Source organism: Onychomys torridus, chromosome 5 (genome assembly GCF_903995425.1).
Source record: "Onychomys torridus chromosome 5, mOncTor1.1, whole genome shotgun sequence".
NCBI classification, from domain to species: Eukaryota; Metazoa; Chordata; class Mammalia; order Rodentia; family Cricetidae; genus Onychomys; species Onychomys torridus.
In genome coordinates, this window is record NC_050447.1 from 118,081,730 (window position 1) to 118,101,550 (window position 19,821).

At 40.6% G+C, this 19,821-nt stretch overlaps 1 protein-coding gene across 4 annotated transcripts in view; it reads left to right on the top strand.

Moving 5' to 3' along the window:
• Jarid2 (jumonji and AT-rich interaction domain containing 2) overlaps positions 1-19,821 on the top strand; it is a 185,647-nt gene that overhangs the window by 130,068 nt on the left and 35,758 nt on the right. For all 4 annotated transcript variants that reach the window (XM_036187509.1, XM_036187508.1, XM_036187511.1 and 1 more), the window contains 2 exons: positions 2,196-2,365; positions 12,308-12,484. In XM_036187509.1, coding sequence (XP_036043402.1) covers positions 2,196-2,365; positions 12,308-12,484 — 347 coding nt within the window. The remainder of the gene's footprint in view (positions 1-2,195; positions 2,366-12,307; positions 12,485-19,821) is intronic.

Consider the following 19,821-nt stretch of genomic DNA (forward strand, 5'->3'; position numbering starts at 1 on the left):
CCTTTCAGTAAGTTGGCAATGTGTCAGGGTCAGCTCCCACAATGAGAGGAGCCATGCTGGTCATTTTGCATTTGCCAGGTGCTGTTTCTCATTTTTGATTGAACGGATCTTCCCCCTCCTACCTTTCTTAGCCTTTGGAGTTGGGATGTGATCTAAATAATTTAACAGCTTACAAGTTTAATATTGGAAAATTGACTAATAAAGTGTTCTGGTATGCACATCTCTTAACAAGCTCTGCATAGCCTGAACGGTATGGTTTCCCTTCCCTCATCGTGTGCACATTGCTTTATTGCCCTAGAAATAGATGGTCACACATAAAGAGTAAGGTAATCATGTATTCTAGATGGCCGAGGAAACCTAGACAGAGGCCTCCCACGTTCATGTGAGGCTCCTTATGGAAAACTGCCCAATAAGATTTCAAATCTATCTTTGAGAAAGGTATTCTTACTGTATCTCCGTCTTCCCAAGTACTGGGGTTAGAGACTGGAGTCATAGCCCTCCATACACCTTTTTACCTGGATATGTTGGCTTAGACTCAGGTCCTCATGTTTGTGCAGCAAACACTGACTGGTCTGCCTCAGTCTTGTTCCTGTTAGGATTTGGGGTTTGCATTATGCTTGGCCTCAAGGGGAAACAAATTTCACCTGGCTGTTGGCAATATACATAATGTCAGATAAAATGGAAATTGGAGACCTAGTGTGTTGCATGTAATTTCAGGAATGGGAAGGGAAGGGAGAAATAAATTATCTCTTCCCTGAAGTTCAGGTGGCTTTATCAAGAAGTACAGGTGATGCCCATGTTGTTCATGACAGGGACCTCTTCCTTGTTCTACTAGACTGTATCTATGGGTAGTTTGTGGCACATGACACCAAAAGAGTCATACCCATACTTTATCTGGCTCTCTTGTTGGATGCTGGTGATGATGAGCTGCCGCATGGCCCAGTTACTTCTATTTATGAAAGTAGCGACCACATGGATAATTCTTGGTGGCACCAATATCTTTTATGGACACAGTTCTAGTGTGTTGACCTGGAGCAGAGCTTTCGGTCCTCCCTCCTTATTGCCTCCTGGATCTGCATCTGACAGTCTCCTACATCCAAGCAGCCCCAAGAATATTCATTCTGTTACGCTTGCCCACCTCCACATGCTTGACTGCCTCCTAATAAAGGAAGGAAGAATTGTGTACCTATGGGAACAATGTGGTATCCTCCTGGTCCTTGAGGACAGTTATGGAAGTCTTTTCTTCTTTATTACTTTTTAGGATGGCTGAGATCTCTGAGGTGACTTTTGAGATACAAACCACCCAGTTCCTTTTAGAAGTTAGCATTCTTCTTACCTCTCTGTTAGTCAAAATACAAGTCTTGGCATGTTAGCTACCCTTTCCTTACATGGCTTTACTCTTTTTCCTCTCTGTTTGTTTTTTCTGTACAACCAGAGGAAGCTTATGAACACCCACAAAAACACCCAAACTTTGATCATTTATCCCAAATACCAGGTAGAAATACTAGCCTGGAGGTGTTCTTGGGGACAATTTAATGTCTTTTAACTCATGTATGCACATACTCATGCACCTTTATATATACCAGTGAGGGTGTGTAGATCAGGGGACAGTTTCTGAGTCTTCGGGATTGGCCTTAGTAGTAAGCACCTTTACCCACTGAGTCTTCTCACTGGCCTCTGCTGCCTGGTAAAGTTAGTACTGCCGCTGGTCTCTTTCCCAGCCATGACTAAATTCAGGATGGTAGAAGTGAGTTATACAAGTTTATTCGAGACAGAGAAAGGTGAACTAGGTCTCAGGGAAGGAAATTGTGTGTGTGCCTGTGAAATAGTGAATGTAAAGCTAGGGTGCTATTCAATGTGTGACCTGGGGTAATTAGAGCCACCGATCCCTTGTGAGCCAATGTTTTTCTTGTTGTTTTTTTGAGGAAGTCTCTATGGGTCCTTGCTAGCATTGTACTGTACACATTCCTAGTGTACACATACTTTATACATACGTATAAAAACAATAGCTCCTTAGACATATTTACTGCACCATAAAGCAGGCTGTGGTTTATGAGAGTAAGAGAGCGATGTAGAGCCTTAATTCTTAAGAGTTTGCTTGAGAGATCTTTTCTTCCTATATCGTGGTTTTATTGCTGTGTATAGGACTTTGTCCTCCAATCTCTGCTTAATTTAGTTTTTCTTTGCTGTTGCAGGCCCAGGCTGCAAGCACAAAGGAAGTTTGCTCAATCTCAGCCGAATAGTCCCAGCACAACTCCAGTGAAGATAGTGGAGCCTTTGCTACCCCCGCCAGCTACTCAAATTTCTGACCTCTCTAAAAGGAAGCCTAAGACAGAAGACTTTCTTACCTTTCTCTGCCTTCGAGGTAAGCTTGCAGTACAGATCACATCACCGTGTTGTCCTCACATCTCATTTCCCTGTTTGATTTGAGGGCTCGTTTTGTTTTGTTTTGTTTTTTAATTTATTTATTTATTATGTACACGGAAGAGGGCGCCAGATCTCATTACAGATGGTTGTGAGCCACCATGTGGGTGTTGAGAATTGAACTCAGGACCTCTGTATCAGTCAGTGCTCTTAACCTTTAGTCATCTCTCCAGCCCTTGGTTCTTTTTTTTTTTTTTTTGGTTTTTCAAGATAGGGTTTCTCTGTGTAGCTTTGCGCCCTCCCTGGAACGAACTCTGTAGACTAGGATGGTCTCCAACTCATAGAGATCCGCCTGCCTCTGCCTCCCAAGTGCTGGGATTAAAGGTGTGTGCCACCACCACCCGGCTGGTTTTTGTTTTTGTTTTTTTTAAAAGATAGACTTTCACTATATGAGCCTGGCTTTGAATTCATAGAGATAGATCTACCTGCCACCACCTTCAGAATTCTGGAGTTAAAAGATAGGTGGCACCATTCCTGGTCTTGCAGTTTTTTGCTTATTTTTCTTTATGTGTATGTTTGTGCGTGCCTGTGTGCATGCGTATTTAGGTGTTTTGCTACTGCACATGCCTGTGCACCACACGTGTACAGTGCTTGAGGCAGTCAGAAGTTGTGAGTTCCCTAGGACTGGAATTACAGATGGTTGGAAGCTACTATGTGGGTGGTGGGACTTGAACCCAGGTCCTCTGCAAGAGTAGCCAGTGTTCTTAACCCTTGAACCATTTCTTCAGTCTCACTTTTTGTGTTTTGTCTTATTATGTAGGTCTGACTGACCTGGAATTGATGATGTTACTTAGACCTGACTCAAAGTCTCATAAATCTTTTCTTCCTCCCTCTTCCCTCCTGAGTTCTGAGATTAGGAAAATGATTTTGGTGTTAAGATAACAGAAATTTGCTTTGCCATCATAGAGGTTAGTTAATGTAAATCTTAACAAGAATGGACTACACTTAGGTGTTTATTGCAGATGGGCAAGAATCAAGGACTGTCTGAGTGGAGAACCACGTTTTTCTGTATGTGCATTGTTTTAAAAATCCTATCACCTCTGTTCTGGGTGATTGGGGCGGAGTATGTAATAACACCTGGAGAAAATTTTACCAAGCACACAGCCTTGAAATTTCAGTATTCAGATATAATATATCCAGTTCAGACAAAATATATCACCCTTTCAGCAAAGTTCTAAATAATTGAAGCCTCGACAAGTGAGTGTATTCTCTACTTTAAGAACCACGCAACAAAAACACATGGCTTTTTCTTAGCTGGTGGACCATGAGGATTTTTATTATTCTCCTTTCCTAATTTTCTTACAGGTTTTCTTTAGATCTGAGCTAATAAAAGTGAGCCAACTTAGTCTTTTGTTAGCCTTTGTTTAGACCTTGTCATAAGTTTTCTTGTCTTGCTCCATAAACCCTAGAGGATATACGCTGTACCCTGTCTGTCCTGGATCCTTGGTAGGCCCAACTGTTAAAATGTAATGGCTTTGCTTATGGAAAACTTGTATTTTGAAGTGTATAGGGGCTGTGTAGATGACCTTCTTTAATAATTGAATTTCAAGTTACAAAAGTTGTTAAATTTTTTAATGTGTCATGAAAGTGTTCCCATTCATCTTGAAAGGATAGCTGTACTTTCTATGTTCAGTCTTGTGGAAGTCATGGAATTTGTCTAATTCTGGATTCCCATTGTGTTATGTCTGTTATCAACAGCTATGAGATCTGAAACCTTTTGAGGCAGTCAGCATTTTGGAAACCTTTTTATTGTTCTTTGCTTGCTTGCTTTCTTTTTCTTCCCTTTTGAAAAATGACAGTAGGAGAGAAATTGGTCTTATTAAAAAAAAAAAAATCTTGTTAAAATCCTCCTCCCTATGTGAGTGTGTGTACCTGTGTGCTATGGCACACTCTCAGGTACCCTCAAAGAATAGACACCCTTATGTGTTCTCTTAAAACGGAGTTACAGGTCATGCTAGCTGTGCTCTCATGTGGGTGCTCTCATCAAATTGGTCTGGGAGGACAGGAAGTACCTAGCCATGTCTCCAGCCCCCAACATTTGGTAAGTTAATTTTTTCTATAGGGAAGCCTTGGAATAAGTCAAATGCATGGAAGGGATATTTTTGGCCACAGACTTGAGTCATTTCTACTGGTTTCATGTTATTTCCCTTAATTGATTGGGCCACAGGGAAGACTAAATCTAATCATTATTAGATTACTTTAAACCTTATTTGTTAATCATCAATGATGACACTAGAGCCAAAGACCTCTCTCCCTTTAGTATAAACAAAGACCCTGTGGATAGAGATGTTATCAGTGTACATACCACCTAGTAATTTGGGTTGGTAAGTTTCAGAGTGCACCATGAGACTGTCTGCCAAACTAGCAAGTCTTCTTGCTCCCTCCTACTTAATGCCACACCCCAGAACTTCTTAAGGAAGCAGGATGGAGTGAACATCGAGGCTGGACAGCAAGTGTTCACCTGCTGTGCATTGATCTCTAAATAGCTGCTTTGAAGGGGAGCACGTTTCTTGCCAGAGGCATAATTAGTATCTTCCAAGGGTACTCAGTCTCATATGTATGCTGTGAGCAGCAACTCCGTACCATTGCTTATTTCCTGTCACCGATCTCGTTATTCTTAATGAGTTCTGTCTTTGTCTCTTTGTTCTGACCATAATTATTAAGAGATTTAAAAAGAGCTTAATGCAGCAGAGCAATGGCAGGTTAAATGATTCTCTTATTTACATTTTTCTTCATGGGGCATTGCAAATGGGGGGGTTCCCAATGGGGACTCATGAAACATACACAGCGCACAGTTCATTCTTATGACCGTGGATGTCACAGTGCAGCCTTCAGCTCTGCCCAGTGAAGGCAATCTTTGGAGAGGTATGAGAGGGGAATTTATCAGCAGTCCAGGAGTGGGGCTGACTCTACCAGACCCAGGCTACAACAGCTCTCCCTCTAAGGTACTTGAGTCCTGGATTGTTGGTTTATGCCCCATTTAACCTGTTTGCTCATTTATAAAGTGGGTGTTAGGGTTTCTGTAGTCATAGTTGCTAGGGATTAAACTGGATAGAGCTAGTGGGTGTGAAATGGGTTCTGGTGACTGCCCGACAGGCAGCTGTCCAAGGACATTTATTTGTTGTTCTACACAGAGATGCCAGAGAGGTCAGAGGATTGGATTGATATCTGTGTAGTTTAAAAAGGATTCTCACTAGACAGAAAGCTCACCTTTTCTATGTAGACAATGCCACCCCTGCCCTGAAGGTATACATTGGTATATCACTGGTCTTGAGTATTGAGGAAGAGAATTGTAAAAAGGGCTAGTGCAAAAGTCTGGGGTAATTTAAAGGTAACATAATGAGGTCAATTGCCTGCAAGAAAGTAATTAATTACCCAATTGTAATTGAGCATGGTAGTTGCTAATAGCAAAGTTTATTGAGGAAAATGGGAAAATAGTCTATGGAGAGGAATACAGGTTGTCTTAGTGATACGCATTGGTTTTTCAGTTCTCTTTTGTAAGGTGTTCTATCTCAGTTTCTGAGCATAGAACTATCAAAGTAGAGTTCAGCCTTCTTTGCTGGCTTCTGTGGATACTCTGCCTGCCTTCTGCTTTCTCTAAGTCACTCTAGTCTGAGAGCCTATATTCTTGTGTCTCCTTCTGCTGACATAGTGACTTTTGTTTGCTAGGATAGTTTATCTGCTATGCTAGTACTGATGAAATCAGAAACCTCAGAGTTCTTGATCAGAGAATCATGAATCCTTATAATTGTCCTGTGACGTTGACCCCGAGGTTTGGCCAGCCTTCAGGCCAACTGGCCGCTGACCAGGTCTGCCCTACAGGAAGGTAAAACAAACTCACTGACTGGCCTGGCTTCCGTGGTGTGTTTCAGAATACTGTCTTTCTCCCCAGTGTCTCTCTTAGTGTTCATGCCATGGATTGTTCTGAAGTCCTGTTGCCTCTGCCCTGCATGCAGGAAACTGTTTAGTGTCTCTGGGAATCTGAAAGGGCTTTGCATAAATCATAGCTTCATCTGGAAGTTGGCAAATTTGAATTTCATTATTTTCACTTTCAGCTTATACTATTGTTTTGTGGCCAAGAGCTCCTCAGGCTGAATGAACACTACTGTGTGGTATGGTTTGTCTATTTTGTTCACATTGAGACACCACAGGCTTGTGGGAAAAAAAACACATGCACACACTCCTACACACTAATGGTATTGGTGATTAAACTTTTGAATGAAACAGGAGTAGTTTTTGGAGAGGAAGGTCCCTTTTGTGAGGCGCATTCCATCATAATTTCTGTGTCTGTATTTGAACCTACACAGAGGCCACTGGGAAAAGTTTGGAAGGTGCTGTGTCATCTTGTGAGGGAAATGGTACCCATTACTCTGAATGCTGAATCCCTTGTCATTCTGCAGTATAATGCAGGCTTTCAGAGAAGGAATTTGCTATATTAAGAGTTAGTTGGCCGGCAGCTAGGTGAAGATGCACTAAGGGCAGTGTCCAAGAGGGACCTTAGGAAGTCGTCAGCCCCCGCCCCTGCTGCTTGTCTCCGATGGTTGAACAGCACTATTTGGAGAGCGGTTTTATTTCGACACTCTTAGACCTGGCTTGTTTGTGTCCTGTTGGGAAAGAAGAGAGATAGGAAGTAATTGCCTATCCCCTCATTTTTATATAATAAGAATGACAGCTTTTATTTTTAAATTAAATTCATTCAATCAGGGTACCAGTTGGCTCTCAGACCAAGATTAGAAAACAACTTGTGGGGTTTTGATTCTTGGTCTCTATCAGATGAGTTCTGGGATCAAATTGACGCAGCAAGTTTATATGTTTATTCAGTGAGCCATCTCATCAGGCTGAATGACAAACTTGTATAATTTATGAGTTGTATGATACCAGCGATAACCTAATAGAGTTTTCTTGTTTGTTGTTTAGAGTGCCATTGCATATATTGCCATACACTTTTGTGGTCAGATGTAGGCGGAGTTTTCGTGTCTTACAGCCGCTCTCAAGTCACTCAGAGTCTAATATAATAATTGCAAATGCTCGGCCAATAGCTCAGGTTTATTATTAACTAGTTCTTACAGCTTAAGCTAATGCATTTCTATTTATGTATTTCTATGTGGCTGGTGGCTTTACCTGTCCAGCATGTCTTGCTCCCTTTGTATCTCCTGGTGAGCCCAGACTCCACTCTTCTTCCTCCCAGCATTCTCCTGGGCTGGCTCTCCCACCTAACTTTATTCTGTTCAGCTATTGCCCTGCCAGCTCCATTATTAAACCAGTCACAGTGACATATATTCACATAGTGTAAAGAAATATTTCACAGCCGTCATAAGTGTAGTTTTTGCTATATATACTGTTCACACCACGAAACTGCCTTCCAGAACCAGGGCTGCTGCTTCCTTGAGAGCTGGGTGCTGTGGAGACCCTTTTTATGGTTGGCATGATTGGCAGGTAATTCTCTTCTCATTAAGGGATGGGTTTTCTTTTGGATAAAGCTTTTACCCCTAGCACGCACACACACACACACACACACACACACACACACACACACACACACACCCTCTCTCTCTCTCTCTCACACACACACACACAGACACACACACACAAACATACTTGGTGTTTCCTATAACTCGACAGATGCCTTTTATATTAACACAATTTCAATTATTTTTTTCCTTTAGAGGTGATAGCAGTTCAGCATTGCTACAAATGGAGAGAATTTATGTAAAATATAATAATATAGGCATCAATAGCATGTGATAGATATGCATATGGCATAGTATGTTTGCAGATGAGTGATTGTGGAGAAGTCCCCCCCCCTGCCCCCCCCCCCCCCCCTTTCCTCTGGGTGTTGTAAAAGCTGACCTGGAAGGACTAGAGATTGAACACTGTGATAGTTGCATTGTGTTCTTTTAAGAGACCTTCATCTTTATGAGTTTCAATGTATATATAAAAGCTGAAGTGTATGGAACAGAATCTGGCACGAATATCATTGGATTCATGGAGTCTATTCCCATTGTCTATAGATTCTAGTTTTGTGGAACCATGAGGTATGCCAACTCAATGGCATCCCCTGTTAACTGGGTCAAAATCCAGTCGTTTACTCTCCACCTCAATGGCTGTGTGTAAAAAAAAAAAGCTCTTTAGAGCCTTTCCATAACAGAGCAGAGCTATGCTTGCTTGTTAAGATTAAGAATTGGTTGAGGGATGGTCTGTGTACATAATTCACAGGGAAGAATCCCACTTTATAGAAACCAAAGCCCAAATTAGAATAAGCAAGCTTTTGGATTAAAATGATTTCTGTTGTGGTTGTAACATACCACAATTTGATTTTTGTCCAGATGAAAACATTTGGTTTTCACTTCAGTAAATATTGTGGAGACATTGCCAGCTAATTCTCAAAAGTAATGAAATACAGCTTTTGCAAAGCACAGATGCATTCTGTACTGATTCCTCCTATGCAATCCAAAGCGTGTCCTCCCTCCCTCCCTCCCTCCCTCCCTCCCTCCCTCCCTCCCTCCCTCCCCCCCTCCCCTCTTCTTCTTCCTCTTTTATTTTTACATATTTGCTAATGCACTTGAATAATCAGGAGAAAAAACTGTGCCTCTAATTTTAATAGAATACTATTTATAATCATTGAATAGCAACCACTTCCCTGCTCCACAAAAAAACAAAATATCAGTAATTTCTATAACCACATGCACACCTTTAATTCTTGAAAACATTCACCTTCATTGATTATTTCAATTGAGTGTTTGTGAAGGAGAGTGGAGATAATTCTGAGTGATAAATTAGCACTTCTTAGATAGCCTTAGAGGTCTTGCTTATATCATAACAAGAAGAGGCTTCCCTGAGATTGGCTCTCCCTATCCCTCTCTTGTTCCCAGTGTCATTGTCGCTTTGCAGGGGGCTTGAATCCTACCAAGGAATCAGGTTTTTGTCTTTTGTTTTTTTTTTTAAATAAAAAAACTGTGTTTTCGTGGTTGGGAATCACTTGTATCCCAGACCACTCTTATTTGTGTTCTCTCTCTCTCTCTCTCTCTCTCTCTCTCTGGTATGAAGCTGATTTTTTATGTGCCCAGATCTATTATAAGATGTTTATGATGGGGTGGGGGAGGGAAACATCCTTTTCTCTCGAGGGTTTCTAAATTTTCATCTGTCTATTGACTTTGTCAGAATACATGTGCTTATTTCTTTTTGTACTGGAGAATGTGAAATGGTTTTCTGCAGCACCAGTAGCATGGCTCATGCCTGTCTTGGGTTTGTGAAACCTGTCTTCCTCTCTGTTTTCTTTCGAGTAGATTCCTCCTCTAAATGGTTTACCTATAAGTTAGATAACCAGGCTTGTACATAGACAATAAGGAAGTGAATACTTTCCTGTAGTCCATAGCTTCAGGGCTATGACATTTTAGGTTGTCACTTAGCTATTTTCTGGGTATTAGCTGGATAATAGAAAGGAGTAAGAGATGCTCTTACTGGTTTTGGCAACATTGCGACTTCTCCATTTCTGATCTGATGGTAGTCTGGCTGCCTGTTAACTAGTAAATGAACAGGTTTTGAATGAATAAATCAAGATTCCTGCATGGATACTCCATAACTACAGAGGTAAAATGTGCATCCTAAGACTGTTGAAGTTAGTTTTCCTTACCTATGTCAGTCTGATATTGAGGTTAGTGTCATGTACAAATACAAGGGCCCACCCATATTTAAGAGGTCTGTGTCTGATTTCTATGTGATATGCTAGTAATTCCCGAGTGTCCCTAAACAAGTAATAGGTTGGTCTGGGTTGCTAGTATCCTATTTGAGGAAGTTGTCTCAAAGGCAGTCTATATCCAGCTCAAGGAGAGAGGAGCATTGTTTTACCGGAAAGAGTACTTGACAGAGTAAGAGTGGATTCAAGATGTGTGTGTCGACTCAGGAGATCTTGTCCCTGCTGTTGGTCACAAACTGATAGCCTCATGGTACCCATCTTCAATCCTTGCAAAAGACCCTGGTGTAGAGTTTCAATTTGGGGATTGTCTGCTTATGTTCAATGTCACTTTCTGTGCTCTTTTTCCAAAGCTAATTTCAGGTTTCAGAACCTTCTTCTTATCAAGAACCCGATTCTAAGTTACACTGATCAAAGGTGAAAAAAAAATACAAGAATAGAATAGTTTTGTCATCACATGCTGCTTTATACTGGCATTTGTTTGCAAAATTAAATCATTTTATAGTTACTATTCCAAAAGTTAATCCAGAGAACTTAATTGGAGCCCCTAGAGACCCCCTAAAAAAGGGGGAAAATGTAATGTCCCCCAATGCTTACCTTGACTCTTTCCTTCAGCTCCTGTGCCTTTTAATGATTGATCGTCAGGAATGATTGCAAGCAAAGAGCAAGGGGATGTATCTAATGATTCCTTTTGTGTTTTCCTAAGCTAGCCAGGAATTCTTGTGCGCAAATGAGTGATTTATTTTCATGTATGTCTGCGCACCATTAGAGGCCAAACGAGGAACTAGTTCCTTCAGAACTGGAGTTAAGCCCTGTTGTGAGCCACCACGTGTATGCTGGAAATCAAACCTGGGTCGTCTGTAAGAACAGCAAATGCTCTTAGCCATTGCACGGTCTTTCCAGCCATGGGAGGAAGTTTGAGATTTCCTTTTGGGGCATACCTAGGAAATCTGTGTAAAATTACTCATTCTGGTGGTGTTTAATGGGGAAAGAATCCAAGGGGTTATCTCTGCCTTTTGTTTGTTTTTGTATTTCCATACATGGCTGTCCTTGAACTCTTTTTGTAGACGAGGCTGACCCCAAATTAACAGAGGATCCAACACACCTTTCATCTCAGCATTTTTATACCTTCTGGTCCCAGACAGTACACCAGTGATTTAATTAATTGTATCTCACTCTAGATTGGCTTTGCTTTTTAAGGAAGAAGTATACTGTACTTGTATGTGGCAGGGACCTTCCTGTGGAGGTAACAGCTCTATTTTCTTTGCAAAAATGTCAACATTCTTTGATTAGATCACTTTGTTTTTTAACCCCATACTTTTATTTGTCTTTTATGGAAGATATTTTATTTATTTCTATGTGTATGCATATGTATACATCCTGTGTGTGTGTGTGTGTGTGTGTGTGTGTGTGTGTGAGAGTGAGAGAGAGAGAGAGAGAGAGAGAGAGAGAGAGAGAGAGAGAGAGAGAGAGAGAGAGAGAGAACCTCTTGGTACCTGTGGAAGACAGAAGAGGGAACTCGAATCCTTTTAAGTGATAAATTATGGCTTTCCCTGTGGGTGCTGGGAATTGAACCCATGTTCTGGAAGAGCAGTAAGTATCTCTCTAATTCAAGGAATTAATTTTAATAGTACCATATCCTATTCTAACTTAGAGTAGTTTGTAAGTACTTGAGGTATGGTGGGAATCTGTACCAGGCCCTATATTAAGATAGTAAGAGAGTGACCTTGCACAAGGAAAAGTCTAATTCCTTCCTCTCCTGCATTAGTGACCACTTCTTTCTTTCTATGTGCAAAGTTGTAGGTTAAATGCACAATGCAGAGCAAACAGTACGGGTGGATGTTTCCATTTCACGCACATTTTCTTGTGTAGTTCGTTCCTCGCTGTTCTCTTGTTTTCTATGGGGATGTTGCAGATAAGATTCTAAATTTTAATTTGTGGTGTTTGAATGGTATTATCCCCTTCTGGGGCTTTTGCTTGAAATTGCTAAAGCAAGCAGATGGAGTTGAACTACCTAGGGAATATTTGAAAATAATTTAAAAGTAGTAGCAGCTAGCAGTGATGAATAGCTTTGTTTTATGTGATCAACATGCAGTTAGGGTCCTAGCTTTGTAAACCTCTCCTTTGGATTACTCATTCTGGAAGGAGTGTCAAGATTGGTGTTGATAAACTACATTCTTATCCTACCAGGTTCTCCTGCGCTGCCCAGCAGTATGGTATATTTTGGGAGCTCTCAGGATGAGGAGGATGTCGAAGAGGAAGATGATGAGACAGAAGATGTCAAAACAGCCACCAACAATGCTTCGTCTTCGTGCCAGTCCACCCCCAGGAAAGGGAAAACCCATAAGCACGTACACAATGGACATGGTAGGTCTGCCATCGAGACTGTAAGGGCAGCAATGAGCCAGACTTTGGAAGAGGCTTCAGTAAATATTTAGAAGGGTGTCAGCCAGATTCCTTCATGGTACTTAAGTACCGGACTCTTTGTGGACAAAAATAACTTAGTAGAGCTCAAAAGTATTCTAGATTAAAAAAAAAAATGAAAATATTCTATGTGTAAATGATTATAATTGCCACGGGAACTACAGATGATGGGCCAGAAGAGGGAACATTGAATACTTATGATCAACAACATGGGCAAAGTTTTGTGGTCAACTTTTTAATTCTGAATTTTCTTCAGGTATGTATAGTGTAGAAAATAACATGACATTCAAAATGCATATTTATTATAGTGATTTTTCACTATAAGTAACTTTTTTGGAGTTTTGCTTTGAAATCACTAAGGTAGCCTTGATGGAGGAGGATTTTATACAAGGAAATGACTTGAGTGTTGAATTACATTTAAGTGGCCAAAGGCTAGGAGGAGATAAATACACCTGCATATTCTTAAACATCCTTAAGAGAAACACTACCTTATGTATTGGGAGGGGCAAGATGACCCATGTAAACAAGTGATAAGGCTTCTGGATGCTGCAAATTTAAGCTGTGTGATACTGGTTCTGGTTTCGTAGAAATAGATTTTACAGTCTATTTCACACACACACTGTGGATAGCACACTAAACGTAATTTTTTTCATATGTTTGAGAATGTGTGTGCATGCAAGTGTTCATACATAGATATATATATATTCACTAAATATGCAGCCTTGCCGGGCGGTGGTGCCACATACCTGTAATCCCAGCACTCAGGAGGCAGAGGTAGAGGCACGTGGATCTCTGTGAGTTCCAGGAAAGGTGCAAAAGCTACACAGAGAAACCCTGTCTCGAAAAACCAAAAAAAAAAAAAAAAAGAAAAAGAAAAAGAAAAAGAAAAGAAAAGAAAAAGCAGCCTTTTAGAGATGTGGATCTAATACAAAATGGTACCTAAATTTAACTGTTTGTTGATGGAAAAAGTTTGTTAACCTGTAGCTATAATCATCAGTAGTCTTTGAAATGTTTTATTTATTGTTGTATTATATATAAATGCAGGTCAGAAGAGAATTGTGAAATCAGATTTCTCCTGCCTTTCTGTGTATTCTAGTGGGTGAACTCACTCAGCCCTTCAGATGTATATCATGGAGTAGTAAGTGTTTTTTACCCCCTAATCCATCTTCTAGGTCCAATCATGGAAACTAGTTGAGAGAGCTGACTTTCATTTGGCATTCAGGTTCAAGTGCATGGATGAATTTGAGGGTGTGAACAGGATGTGGGATGGAGTATTACCTGCTTTTTGGGATGGTAGCCTGCTGCCCTCTTATCTAAGAACATACACTTGTTAGGGGAAGTATAATTGTGACTGAGTGTGAGAAGACTCCATGTGCCCTGATGAGCAGGAGGAATTGTTTGAATCCAGAGAGTAAGGAGCTTGATTTTAAATGTGAAACTAAGATGAAATCATCAAGTTAGAACAGTGCTATTATGAGCAGAGTTTAGTTTTAAGAGGAAAATTAAATGAAGTATTCTACTCAGGAAAGAAGTGATAAATATGAACCCGGGTATCCAAACATGCAATGGCATGGCTCTTTGCAGCCACACTTGATCCTCCAGGATGGAGTTGTGTCATCATGGATGAAATTCTGAGCTACAATGTCAACAGACTTCAGAGTTTGCTATCTTGAGAAGGAATGTAATGTTTCCATTTTTGTTTGGAGAATCTAGAGTAAATTGATAGGGACAAAACACAAAATTATACTTACCTCTTCATTTCAGTATGTCTATATGTGCTAGAAATACATATATATATATATATATATATACCTTTTTTTTAATTTTTAAAAGCACACTGCTTACTTACTATCTGATAGATTCCTTCTTTACTCTCTTACTCTGATGATATGGTCTGTGTTCATGATTAGTAATAATCCTCTATGTACTTGATTGCCTGTCACTGGGCCTGAAGTTTGTTGTGCTATGAGAGATGTTCAAGGCTATTATTACTTGTAAGAGAACACCTGCAGAGCTCCAAATTTGATTAGCTTCACAAAGCACTGTTTCCTAGGCTGCCCTCTTCGGTATCCCAGCCATGGGGACAGTGCTTAGATTTGCTACTCTGCTGAATGGGTTGATGGTTCTGCATTATTAGAGCCTTCATTTAAGTGAGGCATGACCTGTGCCTTTGGTTAGTGTATATCTGTTCTCATGCTGTCTGAATACACAAGATTGAGAATAGTTTGTGGTGAAAAGGTGCCTCTTTTCAGTTTTCTGAACTGAAGTAGTTAGATGATCTTCATGTCCTTGGGTCTTTGTTTACCTTCAGAGTGAATGTACATCCGATCACTTAGATTTCCTACCAGGAGGTGCTGGGTGAAATTGTCATTACCGTGGACCAGATTTTTGATTTTTGATTTTTTTTTTTTAAACTCTTCAGTAAGAGACAAATTGTTGGTAAGCAAGCTAGCTGCTTTTCACACACTTCTGTGGCTTCCCTTGTCAGATTGGTGTCCAGCTCTCTTTGTATGCTGCAATGTCTAGACCAGTCAGGAAACCAAAGAAACATCCATGTTCTATCTAGACAAGTCAACCCACTGGAATGCAGGGAGATAAATGCCTAGAAAACAGTGTACCTAATTTTGAAAAGTCTGGAGCCCAAATGGGCAGTGCTTTTACCTGATTTACTTTGTTTTTGTTGATGTGTAATTGGAGAGTAGCTCTCATGGCTTGGTGCCAGGGTACCTGGTCTGTTTGGGAAGTGGCAGAAGCGAAAAACCTCTATGACCACAATTTGCACCATCTTCTTGTGCTTGAGCATGTTAGCATTCTTAGATTAAGAACCTGAGCACTACAATCCTGCAAGATCCAAGTGTATCATGATAGACGCTTTCTTTCTGAAAACATGACACAGGCTGCCCATTTACTTTACAAGTAGCATGAGCCTAATTTAAAGGGATTTATTGATTAAAATACATGATCTGGAATGTCTTGAACAGCATTACTTGATTTGCAGCTCAAGGGTTACAGTAAAAAATAGTGACTCCAAGGACTTTGATTTCAATAGCTTACCTAAAATAATCTTTCATATACAGAACATCATATGATGCCTGCAGTAGAGCTTCTACTTAAGTACTATTTGGAAATATAATAACATAATCTAACTGCTAAGCATGCTGAACTTGTACTATGTTTTCGAGACAGGGTTTCTCTGTAGCTTTTTAGGCTGTCTTGCTCTGTAGACCAGGCTGGCCTTGAACTCACAGGTGTGTACCACCACCACCTGGCGGGAAATTATTTTTAGAGATTGAAAAGTGTTTCCAATTGTTTGGCTCTTTCTTTTGTTATTTTATTGCCAATAGATATCTGGAGCAGATGAGGATTTATTGAATTTAGAATGACTTGTAGCTCTTTGTGACCTTCTGCAGAATAACTGGTGGAAGTTCATTAAATTACTCAAATTTTGTTTTTGTTTTTGTTTTGTTTGTTTTTTTCTATATCCTTTAAAAAAATCAGAAGGAATAGCAAAGATTAGTGTTCCTTTTGTGTACATCTTTTTTCTAAAGAGGGATATTTCTCAGCAGTCTTTTTAAACAACATGTCATTGGACTCTCAGCTGGAATTATGTAATTGCTTTTGGATTCACACTGGGGGCTTGTTGTATGATGGCCAAAAAGCAATCATTTGGAAAGTTTCCTATCTGAAGTGGTGGAGGAGGGGGTTTGAGGAGCAGAGCCAGAGTCTTGCCTGATAGAATGCTGCTTCTGTTGAAGGTGGCCATGGGATATCTCTTTCTTGGCAGTTACACCTTTCCTGTTGAGGTAAGGGCCTTACCCCCACCCCATCCCTCATGCCCCCTCCAAAAAAAAAAGAGGGATTGTGACTTATCTTGGAGGAGCAGCAGATTTATGAAATCTATCTCCCCGATACCCCAACATACTGGAGGCACTGTTTGTTAACACACCGCTTGGCTAACAATTAGAGTATGTTATAGAAACCAAGCCACTTCTGAAGTCCTTAGACGTTTCTGTGGTATAAATTTATTTATTTTCATCAAAGAGATGCCACCTATCCTGTCTCTTAGGTTTTTGCCTGGTTGAATATGCCATATTTGCCACTGTCAGTAATTCATCATGTAATTAAAAAAAAAAAAATCTGGACTCTAAGAGAAGTCTAGACAGTTCCTGTGCCTCAAATTCCTTGGTATATGCCGAGGGTTATGTGAGAATCAATTGATTGAGGTGTGCCACCATTATCCACCTCACCACAACTGCTTGGTGATCTGTCTTAATAGTAGAAGCTCTTTTGGAATTCCTGCCTTTTTACCCTCTGATCCAGTTTCTTCTTTTTTAAAGTTTGTGTTCCAATGGTCCATTCAGCATCTTAAAGAAGCACAGACACTCAGGCCAGCTGGACAGAACCCCACAGGTTTAGTGGAAGTTTTAACTTAACCAAGCAATAGCTGTTAAGTTGTCCTGAGCAGGATCCAGAGTGAACACAAGTTGTATCTGCATCCTGCTGCTATACTACCTTCTCCAGTTCATCTAGGCATGTTTCTGGGGGTAACCAAAATACATTGGGTACAGAAATTGGCCTTTAGTCCTGGATGGTCTTGGTGGTCCAGGAGGCTGAAGTTGCTCTGGTCCACAGTAGCCTGACACAAACAAGGAGCCTGTCTGCTAGTGCTGCTGCCATGCCACTAGCACCCTCAGCCTTGGTGACTGCCCTGGTCCAGCCCAGTCCCAACCAAACACGGCATTGTTCAGTGCAGGATTGAGGGGTGTATGTGTCTCTGTGTGTGTCATGTGTTCATGTATGTGTATATGTATAGCTCAGGGCTTTGAGACTGACCCTACTTGGATATGGTATTGAGACCTTTTCTGTAGGATCCTACTTCCTGGGCTCCTGGACTTGTAGCTTGATCCAAAAATGCCTGAGCTAAACCTTGGTCCCAGGAACCAGTGTCATCATGGACCTGAAGTTCCTTTTACAAAGTTGCCACTGAGTGTAACTGAGGCTGACCTTGAACTCTTGATTCTCTCATGCACATCTCCTTCATAAGAATTGCTTAGGTTTCTGCCAGGGTGTGTGTGTGTGTGTGTGTGTGTGTGTGTGTGTGTGTGTGTGTGTGTGTGTGTGTGAGAGAGAGAGAGAGAGAGAGAGAGAGAGAGAGAGAGAGAGAGAAGAGAGGAGAGAGAGGTGTGATATGATTCTTCCCTGCATTTTCAAGTCCCCCCCACCCCCGTTTGTATTTTCATTCTGAAGATTATAATTTCCCTTTATCATTATACTTTGTCCTATATTGCCTTGTCAATAGAGTACACCCCATATTTTATGGTCTTTTTTCCTAGTATATTGTGATTGTTCATTGAAATTCAAAGATGAGCCATAATTCTTATTACTTCGGATATGGTTGCCCTTTCAGAACATACTGTCTTTTAAATGCAGAGTTTCATAAACCCCCAAACTGCAAATTCATCTATTCTTTACAAGTTAATGCTCCACCCCTTCTGTGAATAATGCATCTGTCTCCCCTCCATTTTCCCAGCTGTTCTTCCTCATAGTACTTCTAGTATGTTGGGGGAGGGCAGATTCTTGCAATAACTGTCCAGGCTAGGGCTCATAATGTTATCAGTGTTGTATTTGGGGCAAAGAGGATCAGGTAACCCTTTTTCAGGGAGAAACCATTCATCTTGATTTATGATCTTTTCTTTGTCCTGACACATTATCATAAAATTATTAACAGCCATTAAAAACTTAATATCACAAGTTAATAATTACATTAGTAACAAGTATGTTTAATTGGTAAATATATCCAATTCTATAGTTATTTTACATCATTACCCATAATGAATTCCCATTTTTAGATCTTTGGACAGTGACTTTAGAGAATTTAAATTTTTCCACAGAGAAGCATGCAAACTCAGTTAGCTTTAAAAATTCCATATTTTAATTCTTGTACATAGGCATAATTACCTCATGCCTGTAATTTAAGCAATTGAGAGGCTAAGGCAGTATTGTTGCAAGTTCCTGGCCAGTCAGAGCTGTATAGCATGACCTTGTCTGTTGTGTGAGGAAGGATAATTCAAACCAAACTACACCACACAACATTTTTCTCCTCTTACAGTAAGGCAGAATCCCAGTCTGTTCTTGCAGACACAGCAAACCACTAAAATATGATTAAGATGCTGGGCTAGTTGAAGTGTTGAAGGTTCTGACTGGTGAGTTTGGCTTGGTGATGATTCGCAAAATGCACAAAGGAACTCTGTCCTTTTTACTGTCCTTCCTACAAGCCTGGATTGGATGCTCTACTGAGTTACTGAGCTGTTTTGGCTCAGGGCAAATCAGGGTAGAGTACCCACAAGCTACAGTCAAATCCTCCTGAAATGTTGGCACCAGTTGTCAGACATCCCATTGTTGTCAGACAATAGAAGCTCAAAGTTGAACTGGCTCTAGGGAAGCAAGCCCTGGGTTTATACAGTAACAAGGCTTTAATGCTAGCCACTTGATGGAGCCTATGCTCCTAACGACAGCTTGTAATAAATAACATGAAGCTTACATTTAAATGCCTCTCGATATCAGAAATTTGTGGGTGGATCTCTCTTCTCTTTTCTATTGTACATCCATCCCTTATTAAGTTTTTTCCTCAATGATTCCTTCTCTGCCTCCTCACCTTCTATTTTGTAGGGATGGTGGCAGACAGGGACAATGCTCTTGTTTATTGTTGCATCTGTTTAGTCTTGAATGTCTTTGCTGCTTGCCTGGTCTTTTTTCCTGAAAGCAGGGAAAGTTTTCTGGATTGAGCTTCTGGGTTTCCAAATCATCCCATCAGCTCTCAGAAGACAGGGAATAGTCTCAGAATGTGGAGGGACTTCTGTCAAACAGGAACTTCTTTGTTTACCTAGTAACTACTTGCTTCTGGCATTTGTCCTGTTTATTAGGAGTAATTAAGCAAGACAGGGTGAGAGACCAAATTGTTGGCTTTGTCAGCTTTCTTTAAAAGGAATTGATTTTTATCAAATGTGCATCTTTGCCATTTTAGCAAGAGCTTTCAACAAGATCACCCATGTTATAATTGCCTAGTGTCTTTTTCTGAAGAACACACAACACACCGTATATTCATGCAAAATACTTGAGCAAGTATTGGAATGCAGATGAGGTGGGCAGCTGCTTTGTTGGGCACAGATGTGTTAGTAAGCCAGAGTATGTGAGAGTTTTGGATACTCCTTCATAGGTTGCCTTAAGCCTGCCCAGAATTCAATGTGTAGACTGAGCTCATGGGCAGCACCATTTATGTT